The sequence below is a fragment of the Silurus aristotelis genome, assembly GCF_946808225.1.
Source record: "Silurus aristotelis genome assembly, chromosome: 28".
In the NCBI taxonomy this organism is placed as follows: Eukaryota; Metazoa; Chordata; class Actinopteri; order Siluriformes; family Siluridae; genus Silurus; species Silurus aristotelis.
Window position 1 is genome coordinate 13410956 of NC_139601.1, and position 26054 is coordinate 13437009.

A 26054-nucleotide genomic window follows, 5' to 3' on the forward strand; every position below is an offset into this window, starting at 1 on the left:
GCTCGCGCACCAATAAGCAGCCACGCGCTTATTCATTATTCATGATATTTCGCGGGCTTTGTGGTCACGTGTCATATTTCGCGCGAAAACTTTGCCTCGCCGGTAGGAAAAAAAAAAAAAAAAACAAGTCTAAACTGAAGGGACCCGGACTACACGCAGTACAATGGCCGTAAGTAAAATATATATATTTATATGTATATTCATAGAGCCGAATAAGTCGACTACATCGTATAAAAGTTAGCAGAATTTAAGTGTTATAGTAGAGACGTTATTTTAAAAAGTTGAATAATTTGAGATATTTTTTAGCTGAGTGGTGTGTGTGTAGCCTGGTTTCATCTCGCTGTGAAGGAGATGCTTTGTGTTAGATTTAAGAAAAAGAGAGAAAGATCAACCATTAAATCGTTTCACAAATAAAACCTTTTATTTGCAGTGTAATTCGTATATCTTTTTTTTATTCTCCTAGTACACTATTCGGGCATATGGGTATGGTTGGTTTTTGAGAAGCAGGGAACTCTTTCTTTTTGTACGAATTATGGGAGATATTAATACATTTCACATGTACAAGCTAAACTTTTAAGCTGAAGTGTTTTTTTTAAGAAGTTATATTTACACGTCCGTGTGGAAAATCAGTAGTTAGTATTAGTTCGAAAATTGAGTTAAGAATAAGTTTTTTTTTTTAATTGTAATGCAATTTCTGTAATATAAAATTTATACATCTTGTGTTTATTGTATTGGTGTCAAAATGGGGTCTAAAACGTGTTCAATATTTTGTATACCACGCTTCATTACTGATTCATGAAAGTCAGTGTTCGGTTCCTTTGAACCGGAATTGTATTAAGGAATCGATTCACTACAGTGAGTGTTTGATTGAACCAGCTTTAACATAGACATGCTTATTCAGGTACATTGTGGATTACTGTATTTGTAATTTAAATAAAGTGCTTAACATTACCCACATTTTCTGTACGCCACGCTTTATTACTGAGTCATAAATGGCAGTGCTCGGTTCCTTTGAACGGGATTTGCTTTAAGGAATCGGTTCTGTAAATCCTTTGTTGAAAGCATGGTGTTAAATTACAAGCTGTCACATAGACCTGCGTGTAGGAACATTGGAGTTTAAACACACACAAAAATCCCATGCTAAAATAAAAAAGAAAATGCCTTAGTCACTTAAAAAACAATTACAGGCATAAAGTCTATCTAATCTAATGTATCCCACTTTCATTTTTCTGACCACAAAAAGTTAAAGAATCGATAATGTAGTTAAATATAAACATGTTCATCATTAACCTGAGTGCCTTTAAATGACGCAGTTTTCTATTTCCTTTTCCCAGGATTCTTCAGAGTCTTTCAACATTGCCACGAGCCCGAGTCGCGGCTCACGGCGAGGCGATCTGACATCCAGCCCAGGCAGAGACCTTCCTCCGTTTGAAGATGAGTCTGAGGGACTGCTAGGAGACCATGAGCCTGAAGAGGAGGAAGAAGATGGAGAGGAGCTGTTTGGGAACCAGTTGGAAGGGTAAACACCCCCCCCACACACACACACAACATTTATACTTTGCCATGTTAGATGGGTCGATGGCACATATAATGACATGCATTACAGAGAATAGTTTTTAGCCATTTCTTAGATATTAATGTTTGTTAACAGCTTAAATTTGTAAATAGACATTTATCTATTTTTTTTTTTACTTGTCACCTGCAGGGACTACCGTCCTATTCCTGAACTGGATCGCTATGAGGCAGAAGGTCTGGATGATGAGGACTTGAGTGAACTGTCTCCTGGAGCTCGTGCTCGTGCTGAGGCAGCTATGAATGACCGAGACAAAAGAATAGGCATTGGCCGCATGGCCAGGGGGCTGCTTTATGGTGAGTTTCGTATGATATATATATAAAAAATACATTTTCTTTACAACAGGTATCTAACTATTAGAAATATTCACCACATTCTGGAACATAATTATGATAAATATGATGTACAAATGATCAATACATTATCAGAGACTGGATCACTATTTTTGCTATAGCATCGAACCATACAGTGATGTTAAAAATTTAACAAAATGCAGCGAAACTTCTCCTGCTACAATCTATCAATCTTTTCTGCTCTATCACCTTGTATATAAATGTTTCCCTAATTAACCACATGAGTGCTGTTTGCTCTGTTGATATTTTGGACTCGATGTACATACAGATTCCCTTAACTTTTATTCCAAACACGTTTAATATTTTCTTTATCCAGACAGTGAAGATGAGGATGACGAGCGACCATCAAAGAGGCGACGGCGTCTGGCAGAACGTGCCGCAGAAGGAGCTGGTGCTGAAGGCGAGGATGAGGAGATGATTGAGAGCATTGAGAACCTGGAGGATATGAAGGGTCACTCAGTGCGGGAGTGGGTTTCTATGGCTGCCCCACGCCTGGAGATCTACCACCGTTTCAAGAATTTTCTTCGCACCCACGTGGATGAGCACGGCCACAATGTTTTTAAAGAGAGGATCAGCGACATGTGCAAAGGTTTTTAACATTATTAGGCGTTTCAAGTTTTGTTCATAACAAAATAACTTCCAGAAAATTATTGCTCCCCCTGGTATGTTAGTGTTAGGAAAATTCAAACCAAATAACAAGTCCAGAACAGTTTTTAAGGATGAGTAGTGTAGTTTAATATTGAAGTCTTTGGTTGTAACTCTTAAATGTTAGTATTTTCTCTAATGTAAGTTGTAAAGGTTTTTTTTCCGCAGTACTTTATTTGCCACTTACTTAGTTTTGTTCACTTCTAGAAAACAAGGAGAGCTTGTTGGTGAACTATGAGGAGTTGGCCTCCAGAGAGCATGTACTAGCCTACTTTCTTCCTGAGGCACCTGCTGAGATGCTGAAGATCTTTGATGAAGCAGCAAAAGAGGTGGTGCTGGCCATGTACCCCAAATATGATCGCATAGCCCACGAGATCCATGTGCGTATTGGCAACCTGCCTCTGGTGGAGGAGCTACGTTCACTCAGGTACACATTCATACAAGTACATGGCTGCTGCTGCTTGTCACTTTACTGTCATCCTAAATATTAGTTACTTTTTAGAGGTATTTGAGTTTCCCGATTGGACAAACTGTTTTTGAGTCCACATAAGAATCTTTGCAGAAAATCGGAGTGTTTTGCAATTGAATATTCGCAAAGCCTGACTTTCTTAATGGTCGAAACAGTGTATAAGATTGTGATTTATGTCTTTTGCCTTTTTTTTTCTCTGTTCAGATATTTTATCAAAAAAGAATAAACAAAAATAGGTTTTATCCCCCAAAACAATTTCTAGAATGTCTTTTTTTTTTTTGTATTTGTAGGCAGCTGCATCTAAACCAGCTTATCCGCACCAGTGGTGTAGTAACCAGCTGTACGGGAGTGCTGCCCCAACTCGGCATGGTCAAATACAACTGTAACAAGTGTAACTTCATCCTTGGCCCCTTTTTCCAATCACAAAACCAGGAAGTGAAACCAGGCTCCTGTCCAGAATGTCAGTCTCTTGGACCTTTTGATATCAATATGGAGCAGGTATGCGCAGGCTTTGAACAATGTGGTGTTCCTGCTATAAACTGTTTGTGTGGCATCTTTGAGTTAATCTTTTCCACATAAGATTAAATCGCCATATGCATACTTTCTACAGACCGTGTATCAGAACTACCAGCGCATCACCATCCAGGAGAGTCCTGGCAAAGTGGCGGCTGGTCGTCTGCCCCGGTCTAAGGATGCCATTCTTCTGGCTGATCTGGTAGATAGTTGTAAACCTGGAGATGAAATTGTGAGTGATTTCGTTGAAATTCTTTTTTTTTTTTTTACACTTTTGTTCGAAATTAATAGAATTACAATAAGATGTGAAAATGGTACAAGAAGCATCCAGTTAGAGTAAGTTATTGTGTGGTAGTCAATGCGTGTTAAAATGTGTTTGGAACATTGTTTATAATATTTAAAATAATATTTTGAAAATGACATGGTGCCTAATTTAATGTAAACTTGAATTTGTGTGTATTATTAGGAGCTGACTGGCATCTATCACAACAACTATGACGGCTCACTAAACATGGCCAATGGCTTTCCTGTTTTCGCAACTGTAATCCTGGCCAATCACATTGTGCGGAAAGATCAGCGAGTGGCCGTAGCAGAGCTCACTGATGAAGATGTAAAAGCTATTGTGGCTTTGTCTAAGGATGAGCGCATCGGAGAACGGGTGAGTACGACAGCACTGCTTTAGTTTCTGCACTAGATCATTATAGCAGGTAAGTCAAGTTCTTCAGTCCTAATCTTAACTGGGTTATTTTTATTTTTGCAGATATTTGCCAGCATTGGGCCCTCTATCTACGGCCATGAAGATATCAAGAGAGGTCTGGCTCTTGCACTGTTTGGTGGGGAGTCTAAGAATCCGGGTGAGTTATTTATAGCATTCTGCATCCAGGTTTAACCTGTAAACCTGGATTTCAGATACCAGACCTTATTACATTATTCAGAGGTGCTGTCACTAAATTATTATTAATAATAATATTTGCGGTAACCTTTTATAAGGCAGTAAGTGTGTTCAAAATAAAGGCTTTTGTGTTACTCAAAATTGTGTATCTCCTGTGATATTTGTGGTGTGAAAAAGTTTTTTAAAACAGGCCTGCATGCATTGTTCTGGTTTTATTCAGGTCTTATATTAAGTATATATTTTTTTAAGCTAGTATGGGATTAATCATGTCTGTATTAATCTTTTTTTACACATATGTATATATGTTCATACCATCTAACTTTGTATCTAGTGGAGCGTTTTCAGTGTTTATCCGGTTTAAAAAAAATGCTTTGTCTATAGGAGGAAAGCATAAAGTACGTGGTGACCTCAACGTGCTGTTGTGTGGAGATCCAGGCACAGCCAAGTCTCAATTCCTGAAGTATGTGGAGAAGGTTGCGAGCCGGGCAGTGTTCACAACGGGGCAGGGTGCCTCAGCCGTCGGTCTCACAGCCTACGTCCAGAGACATCCAGTCACTCGTGAGTGGACGTTGGAAGCCGGGGCTCTGGTCCTGGCAGACCGTGGAGTCTGTCTTATTGATGAGTTTGATAAGGTGAGACCCTTAAGTCATTATTATTGTATTGTATTATCTTTTTTTTTCCTAAATATTTTTAGTCCTAAGTACTGTTGATAAAACGTTAATCAGAGCTTCTGAGGTATCAGAATTTATATAGATTTATGAAAGTAGCACTGAGGGGGATAAAATGCACCCATAATTAGTACATTTTAAGTGTATAAATTACAATAATATAATAATACAGACTTGGTTCTATCACTGTAAATAAATCCCATCTGTCATTTACTCCTAGGAATAGCTCTTTTCAGTACTTTTTAAACCCATATGGGGTAAAAAAAAAAAGATACTAAAGTAGACTTTTAATTAAAATACTTTTAGGTATGGTCTTTCATCCTTAATTTTTCTCACTGTGCTTTTTGTTACACAGATGAACGATCAGGACCGCACCAGTATCCATGAAGCAATGGAGCAGCAGAGTATCTCCATCTCCAAAGCTGGCATTGTCACTTCTTTGCAGGCCCGATGCACTGTAATCGCTGCTGCAAACCCAATTGGTGTGTACCACAGTTTTATGCAAGTAGTGTTGGTTATATCACTAATCCAGTTTAGCTTTGTCTCTACATTCAGGACTTCTTTCAGGCTTTTAAAAGATTAACATATACTGGTTTGTGTGCTTTAGAGAACTGTACCCTACACTATTTATATGTAACAAATCACAATTTCACATTTTCAGAGTTCTTTTAAATTATTTGTTATTCTGGGATTTTTTAATAACCCTACTATCATTAGCAGAGAAGTTATCAATCTAGCTATGAGCCATGTTTGCGAATCAAACTTCTGATATTTGCTGTAGTTTGTGTGAAATAAAGAATGCTATGACTGATGGTACATTTTCTTTACCAAAGATTACACTGATCATGCCAGTTTGTGGATTTGCATAATAATGTTTACAAATTAATGTATATGTATGTGAGGACACCACTCACATTTCAGCAACCATTTTAGTATATCCTCTCAAGGGACAATACTATAGAAATTAAATTGGATATATTTTATAGTAATCAGTGTGCAGCTTGTATAGCAGTACAGATTTACTGTAATCTGAAAATAACTCAACATACAGCTATTATTGTCAAAATATCTGGAAACAAAGTGTCACTATTTTGTGTGAGCACCATTATGTAGGACTGCCTTAATCCTCCTCGGCATGTAATTCACCAGAGCTGCTCAGGTTCTTGCTGGGATCCTCTTCCACTTCTCTATAATGAAGCGGAGCTGCTGGATGTTACACATGACGCTTCTCCACCTTTCGCTTAAGGATGCCCCGCAGGTGCGCAATAGGGTTCAGGGCTGGAGAAGTAGTTGGTCACGACTTCAGCTTCCTCAGCAAGGCAGTTGTCATATAAAATATATCCAAGTTTTATTTCTATAGTGTTGTCCCTTGAAGATTTAATAAAATGGTTGCTGAAATGTCAGGGGTGTACTCACTTTTGCAAAATACTGTATGTATGTGTATCTTATCTATCTAATCATGACAGATTCTCCAGCATGATCTATTTAATCACTATGCTATCTTTCCCTTTTGAAGGTGGCCGATATGACCCATCCCTCACCTTTTCTGAGAACGTTGACCTGACTGAACCTATCGTGTCTCGTTTTGACATCTTGTGTGTCGTAAGAGACACTGTGGATCCTGTGCAGGTGAGGATCACAGCTTTGCCCCCAATAGTTATACCCCACCCATTGTTTCTTGCAAACCTTCGAATATTATTTGATTTTCTTTTCCCCATTCATCTATCTGTGCAGGACGAGATGCTTGCCCGCTTCGTGGTGGGCAGCCACATAAAGCATCACCCCAGCAATAAGGAGGGAGGTGTTGCCAGCCTTGAGGAAATGGTGCTGCCCAATTCATCAGATGTGCCACCCATTCCTCAGGAGCTACTCAGGAAGTACATCATCTATGCCAAGGAGCGTGTGCGGCCCAAACTGAATCAGATGGACCAGGACAAGGTGGCACGCATCTACAGCGACCTCCGCAAGGAATCCATGGTTGGAGCAATAATTAAAATTTAAACACAAAAAACAGGCATTATACAGTGTAGTAGACACCTTTTTAAAACTTTTTGCTTAATACAAGGATTATAATGTAATGGTTGTGTGATGTCTTACTGACCGAATAGTGGCAAGTGTTTAGACTTGGCTTTGCCTTGAAGTAAGCGTTGGTTGAGATTGAGAATTTTTCACCATCAAGTAATAGCTTTGATCTGCTTTAGGTAATGAAGTTTTATCTCCGTTTCTGACAGGCTACTGGCAGCATCCCCATTACAGTGCGTCACATTGAGTCAATGATCCGGATGGCAGAGGCTCACGCACGTATGCACCTTCGTGACTACGTACAAGAGGAGGATGTCAACATGGCCATTCGTGTCATGCTGGAGAGTTTTATCGATACACAGAAGTTCAGTGTGATGAGGAGCATGAGAAAGGTACAGAGAGTCTTTTGTACCAGGACTTGCAGTTAAAGGGAACTAATTTAGGACCCAATAAATCAGGGGGCTGCTTTTGCAATCTGTTATCCACCATGGAAGTAATAATCCAAGCTTGTGCTGTACTATTTTTCTTTCTTTCTCTCTCTCTCTCTCTTTCTCTCTCTCTCTCTCTCTTTCTCTCTCTCTCTCTCTCTCGATATAGATACACACTTTTTATTTATTTTTTTATCTAATTCTAATCTGTCTGTAGTCAAATTTCTTACTTTACAGAATGTCTAATGTCGTAATGTCTGAAATCCCATTTCAGTGTCTTTTCCATGTGATCTCGAACTAAATTTGAATTTGCTTCAAAATGACCCCTTTATATCTACTACAAAATAAATCTGCCTTTAGTTGCCTGGGAACAAAATCTGTTACATTTTAATGAGAAGTGACTTTTGCTGCTATGATTTAACTTTGGGCAACAAACATGTTTGGGTAGGAGAACTTGCATTTCTACCCTGCTGTTTGTTAAATCAGCACAGTGAAGTCAGCACTCTGGATTTGAAATGCATGCCAATACATTGCCTGTGGGCTTTTCACCTGTTTAGTACTGGAATAATGTGCAGTCGATAAAAGAAGTTTGGCATTTGAGGGTGTACAATTAAAGCACATTTTGCTTAGCCTTTTTTTTTCTTTTCTTTTAACAAATCGGTCCATTTTGCATTTGTTTTACATTTTACTCATTGGAGTCTGTTCTCTTCCAGACATTTGCACGCTACCTGGCTTTCAGGCGAGACAACAATGAGCTACTGCTGTTTATCCTCAAGCAACTGGTGGCTGAGCAAGTGTCCTACCAGCGCAACCGTTATGGAGTACAGCAGGATGTCATTGAGATCCCTGAGAAAGATCTGGTGGACAAGGTAACTGATAGGATGATGTACTTTACTGCTGTTTGTCATGCATTAAAAGAAACTTGCTAGATGTAGCTTTGGAAATGTTTTTTTTTTTTTTTGGGGGGGGGGGGGGGGAAGGGGGGTATATTAGTGTTTTGTACTTCAAAGGGGGTGATGTTGCGTGATTAGCTAAAAATAAAATGGCAGAATTGCGAGAAATTAGGTCTGAATTAGAAATTTTTTGGTGTCGGAAACAGATTTCAGAGTTTCTCTACTCTAGAATAATCCCACCTCTCTCCTTTTACAGGCTCGACAAATCAACATCCACAGCTTGTCAGCGTTTTATGACAGCGATTTGTTCCTTTCCAACAAGTTTTCCCATGATGCAAAGAAGAAGCTGATCATGCAACAGTTCTAAGCCATCTGCTGCTTATGGCTTGTATTTAAGAATCTTGTGGACGTGTAAATATGTTGCTATTTCGCCACATTGTGTGGACATGGAGGAGTTCTGATATGGACAGAGTCATTTGATCATTCAAAGAAACGCCACACTTTGGTAGTGGTAATGTTTGCTCTTGCTTGAAAGACAGGTGGTATGAATTTCTTTTTTTTTTTTTTTTTTACTGTCAAATGCAGAAATGTTTTGCATGTGTAGGATTGGATATTGTGTAAAAAAAAAAAAAAAAAAAAGTGTACCATGTTCTAAAAGAAATTGTTAAATAAAATGTTTACTTACCCTTAAATTACAGACTACAGCAAGATTTACTCGACCACCGAATTGAAATTTAAAGCACAGTACTGGTTTCTGCTGTTCAAGTATGCATGCACATCAGCACATTGTTGGATCATCACAATTAGTGTTCTAGCTTTGGCTCTAAATTTCAACACTGCAGAAAACCTGGTGGTATTGCACATTCCTGTATCTAAAAATATGTTGTGCATGCAGGAGTATTCCAAGGTCATTTTATTAGCTGCAGAAAGCCCTAACCGAGGCTCTACTACAGAAGTTCTGATGGGTCACGATTTAAAAATTAGGGGCACTGAAATATATTTTACCATTTTCCAATTTCTTAATTTTTTATTTGCTCAAACATTGCAGTCTGCCAGTAACCAAATCCTGAATTAATAATAATAATAGGGATTTTGCAAGTTGTAACAAAGGAAACAAGTAGTCAATATAGTCAATATCCAAATGCCAAGATTTTAATGATTTGCATGTACAGTATTTTTTTTATAATTTTTAATGCCATGCCAGCATCAATGTCATTGTTTAGGTTAGCTTGCTTATATTGCAGATAAGATGTTTGTAGTGTTTTTCTCAAGGTGGGAAAACTAAAACATTTGCTCTGCTTCAGGCTTATTGCCAATTTTCTCTTTGTCCTGGATCATTTTGGTGTAGCCAATTGGATTGTAGAAACCTGGTATTTGTGAGAGGGAGAGATGTAAGGTTTATGTGGAATTATTAATATTTTTGACAGTTGAATATATAGTGGATCTACAACTAATCTACTCCCCATGTTTATATTTTGATGCTTTAATTTTTTTTTTTTTCTTACTCTTAGCGAAATATAGCAACCAAGAAAAGTCATTATCCACTGGTCATAATTCCTAAAGTAAAGACAGCACCCAAAGAGCACCGAAAAAAAACCCATGGTAAAGTAATGGTGGAAATAGTACTTCATACCAGTCTATTCTGGCACAAAGCTGGTTGGCCTGCAGGAACACTGAACAATCACTGCACTGCCACACCCACCCCCCCCCCCACCCCTACTGTGACAACCCTAAGCATATATCAGAGTGTAAACAGGATTACAGTCAATACAATTTTGTAATGGTCCTGTCAGAACCCAGATATAAATTTAAAAACAAAAAATGTTGAAATGACTGTAAAAGGGCTGTGCACAAGGGATCCCTGTAGAATTAGATAGACCTGGAGCAGTTTTGCACAGGAAAGAGGTATAAAATTGCCAATTAATGATGTGTATAGTTAGTTGATTATTGCTTGAATAGATTGAGTGCTGTTCTAAACGAAACAGGATCAGTTAAGAGGTGAAACCAGGTTTGGACAATTTTTTTTATTTATATTTTTTGGGGGGTGTGGGGGGGGGGGGGGTTCTTTAAAACTGTGTGTGTGTGTGTGTGTGTGTGTGTGTGTATAATATATAATAACACACAATATAACATCTACTGTAACTACATGCAGTGCAGAGTGGGCATAATGTTTATGATTCAATGAGTCAATTCTTTTGAACAAAGTGAGTGAATTGAATTCCCCTTTTGATTCGTCACGATTCATGACTTGGAAGAAATATTTTTGCCAACGTTACACTGTACAGTACATTTTGCTGTGAATGTGCACCTAAAAGTTAATCAGGTTTAATCATGAATTGCATACCATATAACCATATTATATTTGTGTGTGTGTATATGTATATGTATGTATGTATGTATATTATAAATCAACCAGTGTTGAGCCATGCATTTTACACTTAGGCCTTCAGTACTCAATCAATCCACCTCTTAATACTATCATTATGATGCCATGGCTTCAGAAACAATCAATATTATACAGAATCACAGTATAAAAGAGTGCTGCATCACAGACAAGTATCTAATGCAGAGAGAATGAATGCCAAATCTAAAGCAAGAAAACCAAATCAATTCAACAAGTCTCCTTTCACTGCTGCCACATCTGCACTGATGCATTCATCATCTTTATTAAAAGCATAAACATGAACCTCATAAAATGACGTTTTCCAGTGGATTAGAAATTAAGGCGAGTTGGTTTTTTCTGTAAATTCTTCACGAAAGTAAATGCAGAAGTATAAATGCTTCATAAAAAAAAAATTTTTTTTCCCTTAACAGCTATTAAAATCACATGAATATATTGCAGCTTGTGCAGTTCGCAACAGATGTGGTTTGCTATCAAAGGACTAGATGGCCCCTGTGTGTGTGTGTGTGTGTGTGTGTGTGTGTGTGTGTGTGTGTGTTTGTGTGTGCGCACTACCAGTCAAATGTTTAAATACCTTCACTTTCAGTGTTTTTCTTTTTTTAATTTTGTACATTAATACTAATGAAATACTGGTAATGATGGGACTCTGTTTCATCATAGCATGTGATGGTTTTGATGACTGCATAATTTCTTGCCTTGATATGGATTTGTACAGTAGTTATAGAAGCTCAAATAGGACCATTATCTGTAATAAATGGACATTCTGTGCCACCAAGATGAGGATGGGGTTCCCTCTTGAGTCTGGTTCCTCTCAAGGTTTCTTCTTGCCACAGTCGCCACCGGCTCGCTTATCAGGGACAAACGTACACTTATAAAAAACATCTTGTTCATTCTTTATCACCGCATTATCTGTGTAAAGCTGCTTTGAGACAATGTTCATTGTTAAAAGCGCTACACAAATAACAATTGAATCAAAGTATTGACTCTGCACTCAGCCCTTCCTCTGCTCAAGACTACTGATGGTCTAAAGCACATTAAGAAGGCAAGAAATGTCACAGATGAACTCTTGATACAGCACTCATGTGAATTAAAAAACATTCCAGGTCAAGTCAAGAGGCTTTTATTGTCATTTCTACTCTACACAGTGGTACACAGTAAAAAACGAGACAACGTTCCTCCAGAACAAAGTGGTGCTACACTAAACAACATAGAGTTACAACACAACGTAAAACAGTGCAGACGAAAAACAGTACAGACAGACAGACAACACAAGACACAAGATAGCGCCGACCAGGTGACTACCTCGTGAATCTGATGAGAGAATGCCATGAGTGTGCCAAGTTGTCTTCAAAGCTAAATGTAGCTACTTTGGACAAATACAATGCAAAACATATTCTGGGATGTTGAACCCTTGTTTGTTTACTACATAATTCTATTTTAACTTATGGAAATCATGTAACACTGTATATCCTGCACTTGCTGTTATTGCACTCTGGTTAGACCCAAACTGCATTTCGTTGCCTTGTACTTGTACATGAGTAATGGCAATAAAGTTGAATCTAATCTAAATCTAATCTCATAATTCCAAATGTGTTCTTTCATCATTTTAATGTATTCAGTATTAATGTACAATGAAGGAGATCCTGTGTGAAAACTTTTGACTGGGCTACTTTTTACATGGGTTGGAGATGAATCTTGAACACCTTTGAGATAAACTGGACCACTGCACCCTCAGGCCTCCTCAACCTATCAGTACCTGACTTTACCAATGCCCTTGAGGATAAATTAAGCGCAAATCTCCACAAAATCTAATCAACAACAACAACCTTCCCAGAAGAGTGAAGGTTCTTCAAACAGCAAATGGAGACTAGACGTGGAATTGGATGTTTGAAAAGTGCAAACGGATCTTCATCCGTAAATAATGGGAAAAACTGGTTTATTTTACGAGTCGGTTCATCTTACGAGTCGATTCTTTTAACTCGAGTAGTAAGACTCATTTGCTCATGCTCCTTTCTCACAGCAATAGGGCGCTGCAGGAGCGGCGAAGCATCCAGAATATACTCTAAAGCCAGGCAGGGGGTTCCAGCCGCCAGCTCGGAGCTACTCCTGATTTTCCATCCATCTGAAAATGCGAGTGTTTGCGTGCCGCGTGTGAAATCTTTGCGTGGTCATGCTTTCGCACACCGAGGTCACTGAGACTGCGATCATCTCCGAGATGTTGCAGATGCTCTGATAATCTTCATCCAGCTCCTTCAGACGCACAGCATGTCTCTCTCTGTTGTGCTTTCAGTGCATTAGGATAGTAGGATAGCTTAGTATCCAAGGATTTCTTTGTAAATCTTTCTCTTATTGTGCTGCAGCCATGCCTGGTTCTCCTCTTCTTCATCATCCTTCTCCTCATCATCTCATCATAGGTAAGATCTACAAATGTACACGCATTTTTATCCACTACTCTTATGCATAGCTTAAGTTCTTCTAAATTTAGGATATGGATCTGTGCATTTCTTAGTTTTTTTAATATACAAATCTGTATTATGAATTCTGTATTTTTTTTATTGGAAGAAATTGCATGCTATCTATTTTTCTTTTTTATATATTTATTTACATGGATGATATTTTATGAATAAATCTTACACACTCCACAGAACAAAATGATGTATCAATACAATTGAACATCTACCTCAACTTTTGTGATGTATCTCAAAGGAAAATGTGGATATAGTGTACACCAAAGATCATTCAAGGCAAATAAATGGACTGTGTCATGCTTCAGAGTGAAAAAAAAAAAACATGACATGCACCTTTCTAGGTAAAAGATTCTAGACATAGGCCTATAGAGGTAGAACAAATGCCATCTTAAGGTTGCCATAGAAAGTGGGTATAGACTACTATGCTTTTTATCTGGGGGAAAAAAAAGAAAAGGTGGAGTTGTACATGAATTTTTATTTTAAGGTAAATTCTATTCTCCTGGCACCACACTGGAGTGCAGTGAGGAGGTACAGCTTAATGTGATTTTTGTTTAGTTTTTTTTTTTGGCAAAAAGTTGATGAGATGATTATTCTTGGATGAAAAAAGCACCTCAGATTTTTTTCTTTTGTGTCCAAACACTTGCCCGTAAACAATCACAGACTGCACTGGTCAAAAGCCATACTGTGTTTCGGCTGCTATTGCCAACACTCCAACACAAATAATTGAGATGATGGTCAAGCACAAAAGTGAAATATCTAAAATGTCTGTCCATCTGTCTGTGCGCAATGTTTTGCTGCATATCCTACCTTTAACCAGATGAGTCATCTTTATGCTGTACAGCAGCGAGGAACAAGAACAACGTATATATATATATATATATATATATATATATATATATATATATATATATATATATATATATATATATATATATATATATATATAATATTTATTTAATTTTTGTATATGTATTGGTGTATGACTGGAAATTAAATTCGGCAGCATAATAAACCCAGAACAAAAAAAAACCTTCGGATTACCTGATATAAGCCCGAGGGAGGTTTTTGTGGCTCTTTATCGAGAAGTGCAAGCCGTCCTGCAGCCTTGTTCACTACTTTGTTCATTCATTAATGTTTATAGCCACTGCAGAAAGCTCCTAGCCAGGACCAGAGACTATAAATCTCCATCCTCCACCTACACAATTCTGCAAAGTCAGTCTGAAATTGTGGTGCAGGCAGACAACTAATTCAGGTCAGATGCAATCAGCATTTTTGTGTGGAGTAATCTGAGTACAAAACAGGAGACACTTAGAAATATAGTGGTAAATAAGAGGGGATTGATTTATCGTTGAGAACATACAACAACGTGGATTGAAGTGAGAACTCTTGTTTTTTTTTAATGTATTGTTAACTGGTCTGCTTTATTTGCCACAGATAAAATTGCCATTAGAATTTTTCTAGTACGAAGATAATGATTCTAAAATGATTGATTTAATTATTTATTAACTTGACACACCCCCAAAAATAAGAGTATTAAACATTGCCTTTCCTTGTACCCTGAGTTTTATACATTATATCATAAATTATAGTGTTGATGTACATATTGAAACATAATTAATTTGTAGGGTAATTTTAAAGGCGTACTTACAGTGGTTAGCTAAAAGTAGCTAGATGCCAGACCAATTTTCCCGTATCACTACACTTCAAATGGTACACTAACATTTTATTTTGTTTTCTATTTTATTTCAAACCACTGAGAATCAATTATTGTTAGGTAACACAATTTATTTTGGGAAATATGTTAATAAATTAAAAACTGAAATATCATGTTTGCTTAAGTACTCGACCCTTGTGCTGTGGGGGCTTCTGCTTTATACCAATGAAAGAAATTGCCCAAACAAGTATGCAAGTACCCTCACCACTGGCATCCACATGTGAATTATTAGAGTTTGTCATATTTTCTTTATAAAAACTCCACTAATAAAAACTCATTGCCCTAGCTGTGAATCTGAAGAAAAATTGGGCCCAGAGAGATACAAATTAATATCCAAGTGTTTATCAGCACAGTTAGATCAATAATCAGGAAGTGAAAGCTGCATCACACTACCTAGACACTGCCAAGAAAAGGCTGCCCTTCAAACCTCAAGTGCTCAAACAAGAAGACTTGAGAGAGAATCAAACAATTCCTTTGAAGGATTTCAATGGCTGGGAGTGGAATAATAAACACGATCACGAGCAACTCCTAACACTGGCTTGTATAGAAGGATGGCAAGAAAGAAGCTGCTATTTAAAAATTATGTGAGAAAACATAAAAGTGAACAAGCTTTTATGCAGGAAAGGGCCAAACGCACCCAAGAGAAAGCTTTTTTTTTGCCAAAACTCAATTTGCTTCCAATACTTTCAATAACTCAAGACACGCTATCCTTACAGTGAAGCATGGTGGTGGCAGCATCATGCTATGGGGATGCTTCTCACCATCAGGGAGTCTTGTTACAATTGAAGGAAGAATCGATTGAGCAAAATAAAGGGAAATACTCTAAAAAAATTCTAATGCTTGGGAAGAAATTCACTTTTTAGTTGGACAATGATCCTAAGCACAAGGCCAAAGTAACATTGGAGTTGTAACATCTCAGTGCTTCCAGAATTTAAATAATATGCAGCCCACAAGCATTATCTAACCAAACCATACACATTCCTCATGTGATACCACATTTAGCCACAATATTTATTTCTGTATATTACAAAAATAGTAACTGTGATCTAAATGATATCAGTAAATTGATGTAGATATTTCAATGTTTTGTGTGTGTAAGTTCTTATTTGTTGCATTAGCCTTATAGCTATTGAAAGACAAAGTGATGCATGTTCTTCTTCTTTAAAAGTGGTGGCTCAGTGGTTAAAACTTTTAACTTTATCTCTTGACTTTAGCTCAGTTCAAAAAAAGTTCTAAATGATAGCATGCTACGTTCAACATTCTCAATAGATTCAGAGCAGCTTTGCACACTACACTATGCAGATTGTATAAATATATGTCACAAATGCAGAATGCATATGTGTCCCTATTCGAAAGCGTACATTCACCCTTTATAGATGAGTGGTATATGAAATTGTCTCAGCTGTCTTTTTAGAAGAAACAGGTGGAGAGCAAACATGTGACTGGCATGAAACTTTGAAGTCAACTTCTTAAAGGCTTTACTGCATTTGCCACTTTCATTCACGCAGACATAGTCACGGATTATGAAAAGAAAAGGGTGACTGTGTGCAAGTGCGAGCTTCTTTATAGAAAATCCCCAGAGCCAGGATTCCCAGAGCTTGGACTCTAGGAATAAGCTCAAATCTATGCTAAACATTTGATAGCAAAGAGCTTGATTATGCATGCCACTTCCTATTCCCCAGACATTGCAATCCTAGTACAGGTGGTCCACCAGAAAAGCTTTGAAATGTAGAAGAGCTGGAATTGTTCATACCACAGTGTTTCCATATCAGAAAACCTGTAAGCTCTGGAAGATTGTGCTCAAGGACAATTATAGTTCAACCTCGCTCAGAGTGAAAGACAGAGGCCAGAAGTGGTTGTGTAGAAATTTGGTGTCAAATCATACGTAAAGGATAATAAGTAGCCAATATTGTTGAACATCGTATCGTTTAGGGGTGGGTTACACCAAATCAGATTCACCAATCACCAAAAGCAAACAGTAGATATACTTATTTTGGTGTCAGTTTTTTTATATAATTTAATCCTTGAATTAGCATAATAACCTTTTAAAACATTGCATTAACATAATATCCTTTCAAAATTATTTTCTTTAAGTACAATACATGTAATTAAATATTGAATGCACTTGACTATTAAAATTCATCTATTGCTAACATTTTGCATTGGAGTGAATAAAAATAAATTTTTGTAAACCAAAAGCCAGCATTAAACCATGGCTTACATAAAATCCTGATTATTGTAAAAACAAATGTAAAGCTTAGTGAAGCTGAATAGATAATAGAATAAACGGTGAATGTTTTTTCTTTACTCTTACAATTTTATTTTAGTGTAGTCATTTCACATTGTATAGTACATGGGATAATACCTACTTCAGGTTGGCAAATAATCATGAACCAATATAAACCAAGGATTTATTTCAAGGACCACAGGGGTAAACAAAAATTGCAAAATATTGCAAGGTAATGCTGATACGCCAGATTTTTCAACTCCTTAGGAGCAACACTATATATTACTAGGACTTTAATAATTAAGCTACAATGCAGTTAATTTTTGTGTTTATTGGTTTTGGTTTTTAAATTTTTTTTATTTGACTTCTAATTGAAATTGGTCTCAATCTCTGTTGTAATAAAATTTAATTATCTAATAAGACGTCTCAGATCTTTTTACTGCAGCGCTGTTGTATCATCTTACTGGTTACTCAGCAACTCTGGATACTGTACAAGCCTCTATACTCAGTCTCCAGAGTGCCACCTACACACTGCTGCAAAGTCAGGTAGACACCGTGGTGCAGACATGTAACCTACTGAGATCAGTAGGAATCAGCGTTTATTTTTTTCCTTTTATGTAAAGACAAACAACATAGACATGGCAGGAAATAAAGAAGGATTTGGCATGAGAATTATAGCTTTTAAAGCCCTTCTTTGTTCACAAACATGTCAAAGTCCAGATCTTGGTGGTTTGTAAGCTGGGGCAGGATACTGGCATATAAGAACAAATTTTATGTATACTCATATGTATAATAAAAACAGCTAAAAATGGAAAAGAGAAAGAGAACGTGTATGCACAAGTTAATTGTATATAAAAAGGCAAATTTGGAAAGAAATTTCATACTACAAGCCAAAAGTTATAGTTGTAAATGCTGTCACTTTAACAATCTGATCATAATTAAAGATAGCTTATGCCGATATAACATAAGATAAATTTAACGCTATTATTTCAAAAAGGAAAAGACATAGTAATAGTTTTCAATAAACTTTCTTTCGGCTTATCCCATTAGGGGTCGCCTCAGCGGATCATCCGCATGTTTGATTTGGTGCATGTTTTTACGTTGGATGCCCTTCCTTACGCAACCCTCCCCATTTTATCCGGGCTTGGGACCGGCACTAAGGCTTGTGCAACCCTAATGGCTAGGGTTGGTTCCCTGACCAGGGATCGAACCCGGGCCGCAGCGGTGAGAGAGCCGCATCCTAACCACTAGACCACCAGGGGACCATAGTAATAGTTTCCAATGGTATCCTTAAATCATAAAAAAATAAGCCATAAATAAACGCTAGTGCAAGAGCTCACACGTTAGAAGGTACACATGTAAAATAGGATGGGAATGACTCAAAACACATTATACATTAACTCGGAAACAAACATATAATAGCATTGGCTATAACATCGGATTATATATATCTATATTGTAATATCTGATTACAAGATTAGAAATGAAATGGCTTAAACAGAAAATGTTTCACGAAAGGATTGATTGGAATGGATCACTAGGAAAACAGTGAAGTGAGAACTCTCTGGATGTGCAATGCTGCGGAAAGAGTGAGTCCTTGAACCTGACACATAGCGGTTTTGATTGATAGGAAATAAGCTGCAAGTGCTAGTGTTAGCTTATCAAAACCAGCACAAGATGCCAAGGATAAAGTCACTTGAGGTTTTGATTACCACATTCCCCCTAATTAAAGCCAGTCCTATAGTGATAGAACCATTCGTAGGTGGTTCTTGGGGTTGTTTGGTAGTTGCAGTGAAACTCTGACTTATGAAATGGTCCATGACATTTTTGGAAAGGACCCAAGAGCACTCTTTATAAAAAATCAACCTCTCACTACAATAATTACCAGGGGTGATCCCCTCTTTTGTGAGTGTACCAGGGGTCTTACATTGTATAGTCTTTTTAAATTTTGAGAGGGGATGATGGCATTTCCAAGGGAACATAATCTTGCATTGAGCCTAGAACCACATGCCTGGGGAGAGAGTAACGCAACTGAGATGGAAAGCTAAAGAGTCTCCCTAACTTGTACATGTTGGTTTATACTTGTTAGATTTTTATCATGCCCAAAACGAAACTTGGAGAGATTTTCCATACGACCTGTGATGCTCCGTAGTGCCTTTCTGAATTCAGGGAAGAAGAAATACACAGCACACAGAATGTCGCAATGTTTCCTCTCTTCAGTTTATTGCAGGTGGCAGACACGTATTTATACACAGGATGATACAGTCCACGCACACACACACGAACACGCACACACATATTTGGGAGAAAGCTGACCTAAAGTGTTTCCTGTTTAGACAAGAGGACATACCAGTCAGAGATTTGTGAGCCTAGGTAAGACTCTCTGTTTACCTTACAGACTAACATCCTATAAACACTGAACGGACAAAGGAATGTGTGTGAGATAGTGTGAAAACAGTTTTAACACTAACAATGCTGAATCTCAGTGTTGCTTGAAGACTGGATGAAAGTCCACGCTTTTTTGGATGAAAGTCATAGAAGTTATAGTTGGTGGATAACATTGTCTACTGACAGTACCCTGTGGTGGTGATTGATCTTTGTATTGTCCAAAGTGAAAGTGTGATGATTCTCAGATCTTTCCATTTTTCCAGACATTGAGGGAATGGTTGAAATTTTGGTATACTCTGTCAAGTGGAGAACTCTCCACCAGGCACTATTATGGTCTCTCTAATATCGGCTGCAGCTGTCGAGTATATTAGTGATCTAGTATTTTAACGATTATTCCATTGATTAATCGAGTAATTGGATAAGAAGTACTTTTCCTTTTTTAAAGAGCATCACAAGATATACAAGAGAAAATGACAGTTCTCTGAAAATACCCAAGTAATTTGTTTCCTTTGTAAAAAAAATTAACATTTTTATTGCTGAAATTGCATACAAAAATATATCTGTAAAAAAAGGAAACTCTTTTAGTGCATTTAATTGCCATATTAAATCAAAATGCAAATACAAATATATAAATAAAAATATAAAAATCGATTTCAAATTACTTTAAAAATGGTAACTGCATAGTACAGTGTTTTAGTTTGAAATTATCCCAAACTTTGGAATCTTTCTGTCGTTTTCTTTGTCCTGCATCTTCTACTCGGCCCTTGCTGTTTTCTCCCTGCTGTTTTTTTTTTTTTACATTCTGCAGCTTTTTTTGTGTTTTCCTGTCCAGAGAACGCTCCAGAGTTTAGCAGGTGGTGCATCACTAATAATGGTCTGTGGGGAAACACAGTGCTCTGTGTGTAGTTAAATGGACTAAAACAGGCATGGAGGAAGATAATTTGCCTCAAGGCTTTTTTGTATTCAAATTACTCGAGGAATCGTTCCAGCCCTACTGCAGTGGTGGTAGTCTTTCTGGATGACCATTAAAGTGCTTCAGTTTTATTAACAATAAGATGTTAGAAGAACGAGAAAACCAGGGTAATATTTAATGCATGCATGCACAAAGTCAGCTGTATGTTTTATTGTCTAAACATGAGATAGATACCACCAGTGGTATAATAATGTGTAAGCGGAAGGGACCCACTCGAAAACATTTACATAATGTTCAAGGATAAAATGAGAGAAAAGAGAAACACAACAAGGACAAAACCATTGTCACACTTAGAACATCATGGGTGAACTGAACAAGAAGAGACCCTGTGTCTATTTATGATACAAGGATATTTACAAAAATCACATTAAATTGAATTGATCTGAATAATTAAATCAATGAAAAATTATCCCATACAAGATAATGCCCAAGCCCCTGGTTCAGTTTTTCCACCTTTTCTGTTGAACACATTGCCTCACTATAAAAAATAGATGTTTGTGCATCTCTTGTGGCTTATCCAAGATGACCAGTTGTGCTTGAAATGTGTGCACACTGGCTATTGGGGCATACAGTTTACCTCGTGGTCTGTCTGGGGTCATCAACTGTTATTAATCAGAAGTCCTGGTTAATCTCGATTGAAAGCAGCCAAGTAGGTGGGCCCTTTTTTCCAAAGATTGGGAAAGAAGTATCTGTATTTACTTGTATTGCATGTAGCATATAGGGAAATGGGGAACAGGGCCCTAAACACTTGGCAGGGAGACTGACAAAGACATTAGGCTTTTCTCTACCCAATGAGAATGCTCTTTGAGGTCCAGCTAAATACCAAGAAGAACCAACTTACAAATTAAAACCTTTTTTTGAGGAATCAAGTGAGAGGTTCAGTACAATCTCAGTGCTGAAATATTTGAAGTTACAACAATAGTATTGCATGAAGTCAAAGATCCTCAAGTGATTGGGCCACTCCAACACTGACTGCATCATATGCTCCTCCATGGTAATCCCTTAGATGACAACAGGTGATCTAGGATGGAAGGAGTTGAGTGGTGAAAGGGGCACTTCTTGTTGTATTTGTCCAATCCACCTTTGTGGCATTGCTTTAATTTAAGCCTGTAATATATATATATAATATTTATATATTAATATATAACCAATCAGCCAATAGTCAGTGATTTATTTAACACATTTGCATAAAGTTAGGTATAAATTAAAAATACCTGCAGTTGCATCATTTGTAAAAATGTAAAGTTAAAAAAAGAAACTAAACTCATAAATTGCACCGAAAAGTTATTTTTATTTGGAATAATAATAATAATAATAATAATAATAATAATAATAATGATAATAAGGTATTCATTTTAATGTTAAATTGTAAAATTAGTTTTGTAGAAAACTTTAAATAGCATTTTTTTATTTTATTCATATTATGTATATAAGCATCTTTTTTTTTATTTATTTATTTATTTTTTTTATTAATGACCTCCTTAGAAAAACATTCATACTATTATTAGCCTCTCTATTGTTTTATTTGTCATAAAAGCTACCATCTGGACATTTGGACATCCTTAGTAGAGGAAACTTATATCTCGGTTCTGGTGGATCAAAGCAAAGGAGCAGCTGTGGCCTGTACCCCAAATTACACCTTTCAGCTGCTAATGCTAAGGCTAACTCTAATCCCCAGTGACCCTGTATTATAAGTGAGAAGCGATCTGTCTCAAATGGCAAGTTAAGCTTATCCAGAACCATCTGTGGTTAAAGGCCAGCTGGGGATAGATATGTTGCTGGGTAGGTTAGGCTGTAGACATTTGCTGGTATGGATGGGCCCATAATTTCATTTGTCACAGCTATAATGCAGTTATAAATACAAATTCTGATTCAAGCAGCTGACTGGTAATAAAAATCTCTGAGTGCCTGTTAGAAACGGAACACAATCTTCTTTTCTTTTCATTAGGTCTATTAACTATTCTTACAGAAATATAACTTCACAGACAATAGCTACCACAAAAAGTAATGACGGTGCTTATGAATGTTGCATAACATTTTATCTAGGTTTCAATTGCCACATCAATGTTTGTAGGACTGTTTAGGACTTATTATTGGTTGCATAGATCTGGGGATGCTTCAGTATTTGTTAAGCGTTTTGAGAAAGGTTACGAATTGAATCAATTATAAATTTCTTTCTTTTTAGGCTCCTCTCTTGTGCTCATCACATTTTTAAAAGTTCTTAATGGCAGCCCAACACCCCTGTCCAGCTCCTCTGCTTCATCTCAGCCCATTCTGGATGTTTCTGTTGGTCTGGAGGAACATAATGGTGTCCTTCGTGATGTGGAAAATCCCTCTATACCCGGTTTGGTAGAAAGTTCTCAGGAGAGCTCTGGATTTTTCAATGAGGACAGTGAGGAGAACAAGGGTTCCCTGACATTGCGGAAATGGGATGTTCAAGTAGAGCTCAACTCCAGTCTGGATGCAGATGCTTTGATCGGTATGTAAAGTTTAAATCAGAGCAATCATTTCAGGCATGTTTTATATTGAATGAGAATGATTCGTGATTAAGAGTAAGGTGTTAACATGCCGTGCTTTTCGTTACAACTTAAATGTGTCAACATTGTTAACACAACTTTGGAAGTAATATCTCATTTATTTATTTTTTTTTACAATGGCTGCAATTCACTCAGTATTGTTGAAAGCTACAGGATAGACTTATTAAGCGTAGAATTAGCACATACACACTGGTATTAATGCAAATGATGCATATAAGAGCAGAAAGCAATTTATATTGATTAAATAAAATTCATTTGCATAATTCATCAATGTATAAAGTGGGCTTCAGGGTTGTACTAAAAGGCCTTACTGATCATTATCATAATATAGTTGAAACCTGGGGGAAAAGCATCCAGGATTTTATAGAATTTATCATGTCTTTCCATGACCTTGAGGAAATTCAAATGATGTACCGTAATTTCCGGACTATTAAGCACACCCAAATATAAGCCGCACGCACTGAATTTGACAAAGATTTTTATTTTGAACATAAATAAGCCGCACCTGTCTATAAGCCTATATACACTGCAACTAATGAACTTTACACAGGCTTTAATAAAAGACAGTGTCTGTTACACGGCTTGTATCTAAACAGTAGCCTACCAAGAAAGTCATTGTTCACTGTCTTCCTCCTTCCTTTTCACAACAATTTCTCTCGGGAGTTTTTCTTTTGGCATCGTCGTGCGTTTAAAAATCACCATCGGTGAAGCTTTTCTCCCGATATTTATGATGTGGTGCAGGCTGATTCAGTGGGAACGCACCTGATTTAATATAAAGAATTTTATTGGTTTACCTGAACCCGTTCGGCAATTTCATTGGTCTAATGTTATGGGGCTCAGTTTTTTATCTTGAAGCTTGTGAAACCGGGAAAACCCTCGGAAAAATCCATAAATTAGCCGCTTCGTTGTTTAAGCCACTGGGTTCAAAGCATGGGAAAAAAGTAGCAGCTTATAGTCCGGAAAATACGGTAACTTACTGTGTGACATGCAATCTGTGGAATATTCCAAATATTTTATACTGGTGAAAATCAAGTTCAGGGGCTGAGTGAATGTCATGGGACAATTGTGAGAAAATTTACCTCTAATGACTCATGGAGAAGGATGTTTCAAGTACTGTATTTTTGTTGTTTTTCAAGTATTTGATGTTAAAATGCATTCAGAATTCCAAAATATGCATAGATGTGACGTGTTTTAAACAAGATACTTTGAAGGACGGTGACGACGTCATACAGAAATATTTTTGCACATTAAAAACAGTTAATAATTTAGCTTCCTCGAATAAAAACAAAGCAGTCCAGAGGAAGGTAAGACAATAGAATTATAGCCTCCTTATTCTTGGGTTAGTTTTTAGGAAAACCATTTAAAGCGTTTCCATACCATCTCTGTATGCAGCAAGTGAAGTGTGTCATTTCGTAGCATGACTCATCAGTATTAGCATAAGTGGCCTCATAACTGCCATTCATCTGTCGAAGCACCATCTTGAGCTGACAGTCCCCATCTCAGAATATCGCCTGAATGTCAAAACAGCAATTAGCCTAGTGAATAATGCGTGCTAAAATGCTTTTCGCACTTTATAATTACGATTGTTCTACCTCCTCCTAGCCTTTAAAGGGTGATGAGAACTTTACCCCTTCTCAATCATTTCTGAGAAGGATTTTTTCCCATTTAAACAGTATTGCTATTCTGTCTTATATTTCACAAATAGTTCTGCAGTGTGGAAATAAGGATAAAATATCGAATATCTCTACTTTATCAAGGCTTGCCAAGACTTTTGGGATTTTATGCCCTCACAAAGAAAAACTTAGATATTTTTAGCTGCCATGCTTGCTCTGTGAAGGTAGCTTCTTCAGAGACGCACATTCTGTCAAATTCTTTTCCAGTATAAACATGGTGTGTAGGTTCGTGAGAGAGAGAGAGAGAGAGAGAGAGAGAGAGACAGTGTGTGTGTGTGTGTGTGTGTGTGTGTGTGTGTGTGTGTGTGCGCGCGTGTGTGTGTGTGAAAATGACAGCAAATAGAACATTGCTGTCCATTTTCTGTTATGGGTGTTGAATTGAGATTATCCGAAAACTGTTGGTGCTAGTCAGCTTGCAGATTTAGGCAAGACATAAAATCTTCTTGGAAAGATACCAATGACTTTTTTTTTGCAGCTATAGTTTTGCCTTTTTCTTTGGTACTTACTGTAATTTGTGTATTAACCTGAGCCACAGTACAGGTGCTCGGATAACTGTGCATACACCAATTTGTGTCGCATTGCTGTATGAAAACAGTTATGATGCCAATTATGCTGAAGCACCTGCATTAATTGGTTTCGCCTTGTTTCATTATCTAGTTTAGAATTGTTCTAAATGTTTTAATTACAGCTCTAAACATATACTAGCAATAAATGATGCTAGGTTTACATATTTAGCAGATACATCTTTTTAGAATTTATACAGTGCCTGTGAAATGTTTGGAAGATTGGTTTCTTTTTTAGATACAGAAGAACTTGGTAGTTTAGGAATATTATTTTAAATATCTGTATATAAATGTACAGATGTTTAACTTTATATTATAAAAAAATCCTCCATTAGCATGAATCCCCCAAACTATTGAAATAAACTTCTGCGCACCCATAGCCGAACTCTGAGGTCCTCTAATCATGTCTTGCTCAAAGTGACTAGAACCGGATATAAATCGTTGGGGTTATCACGCTTTCTTAGTGGCAGCTTTGGAATTCCCTCCTTTTAAAGCTAAATTAAAGACCTACTTATTTACCAAAGCCTTTGTTTTGTAGTAGAGGGTGTGCTTAGTCTTCTGCTTTTTAACATTTATTTTTATTTATTGTGTTTTAATGCTAATTTTTTATTTTATTTTATGATAGTGCTATATTTTATTAGCTTTATGTTAACT

General features: G+C 37.1%; 2 protein-coding genes across 2 annotated transcripts in view; both read left to right on the forward strand.

The window, feature by feature from the left end:
• Positions 1–22: 22 nt before the first annotated feature.
• Positions 23–9148, forward strand: mcm2 (minichromosome maintenance complex component 2). Its single transcript, XM_083534431.1, has 16 exons — positions 23–169; positions 1335–1519; positions 1706–1869; positions 2243–2515; positions 2779–2998; positions 3331–3538; positions 3651–3785; positions 4020–4211; positions 4314–4407; positions 4827–5077; positions 5469–5595; positions 6630–6742; positions 6848–7090; positions 7345–7527; positions 8277–8432; positions 8713–9148. Exons 1-16 carry the CDS (start codon positions 164–166, stop codon positions 8821–8823), a joined length of 2661 nt encoding a protein of 886 aa, XP_083390557.1. The 5' UTR covers positions 23–163; the 3' UTR covers positions 8824–9148.
• Positions 9149–12554: 3406 nt separating this feature from the next.
• podxl2 (podocalyxin-like 2) overlaps positions 12555–26054 on the forward strand; it is a 39209-nt gene continuing 25709 nt past the window's right edge. Inside the window, exons 1-2 of the mRNA XM_083534477.1 lie at positions 12555–13271; positions 22813–23106. Of these exons, the coding sequence (XP_083390603.1) occupies positions 13220–13271; positions 22813–23106 (346 nt within the window). The 5' untranslated portion in view covers positions 12555–13219. The remainder of the gene's footprint in view (positions 13272–22812; positions 23107–26054) is intronic.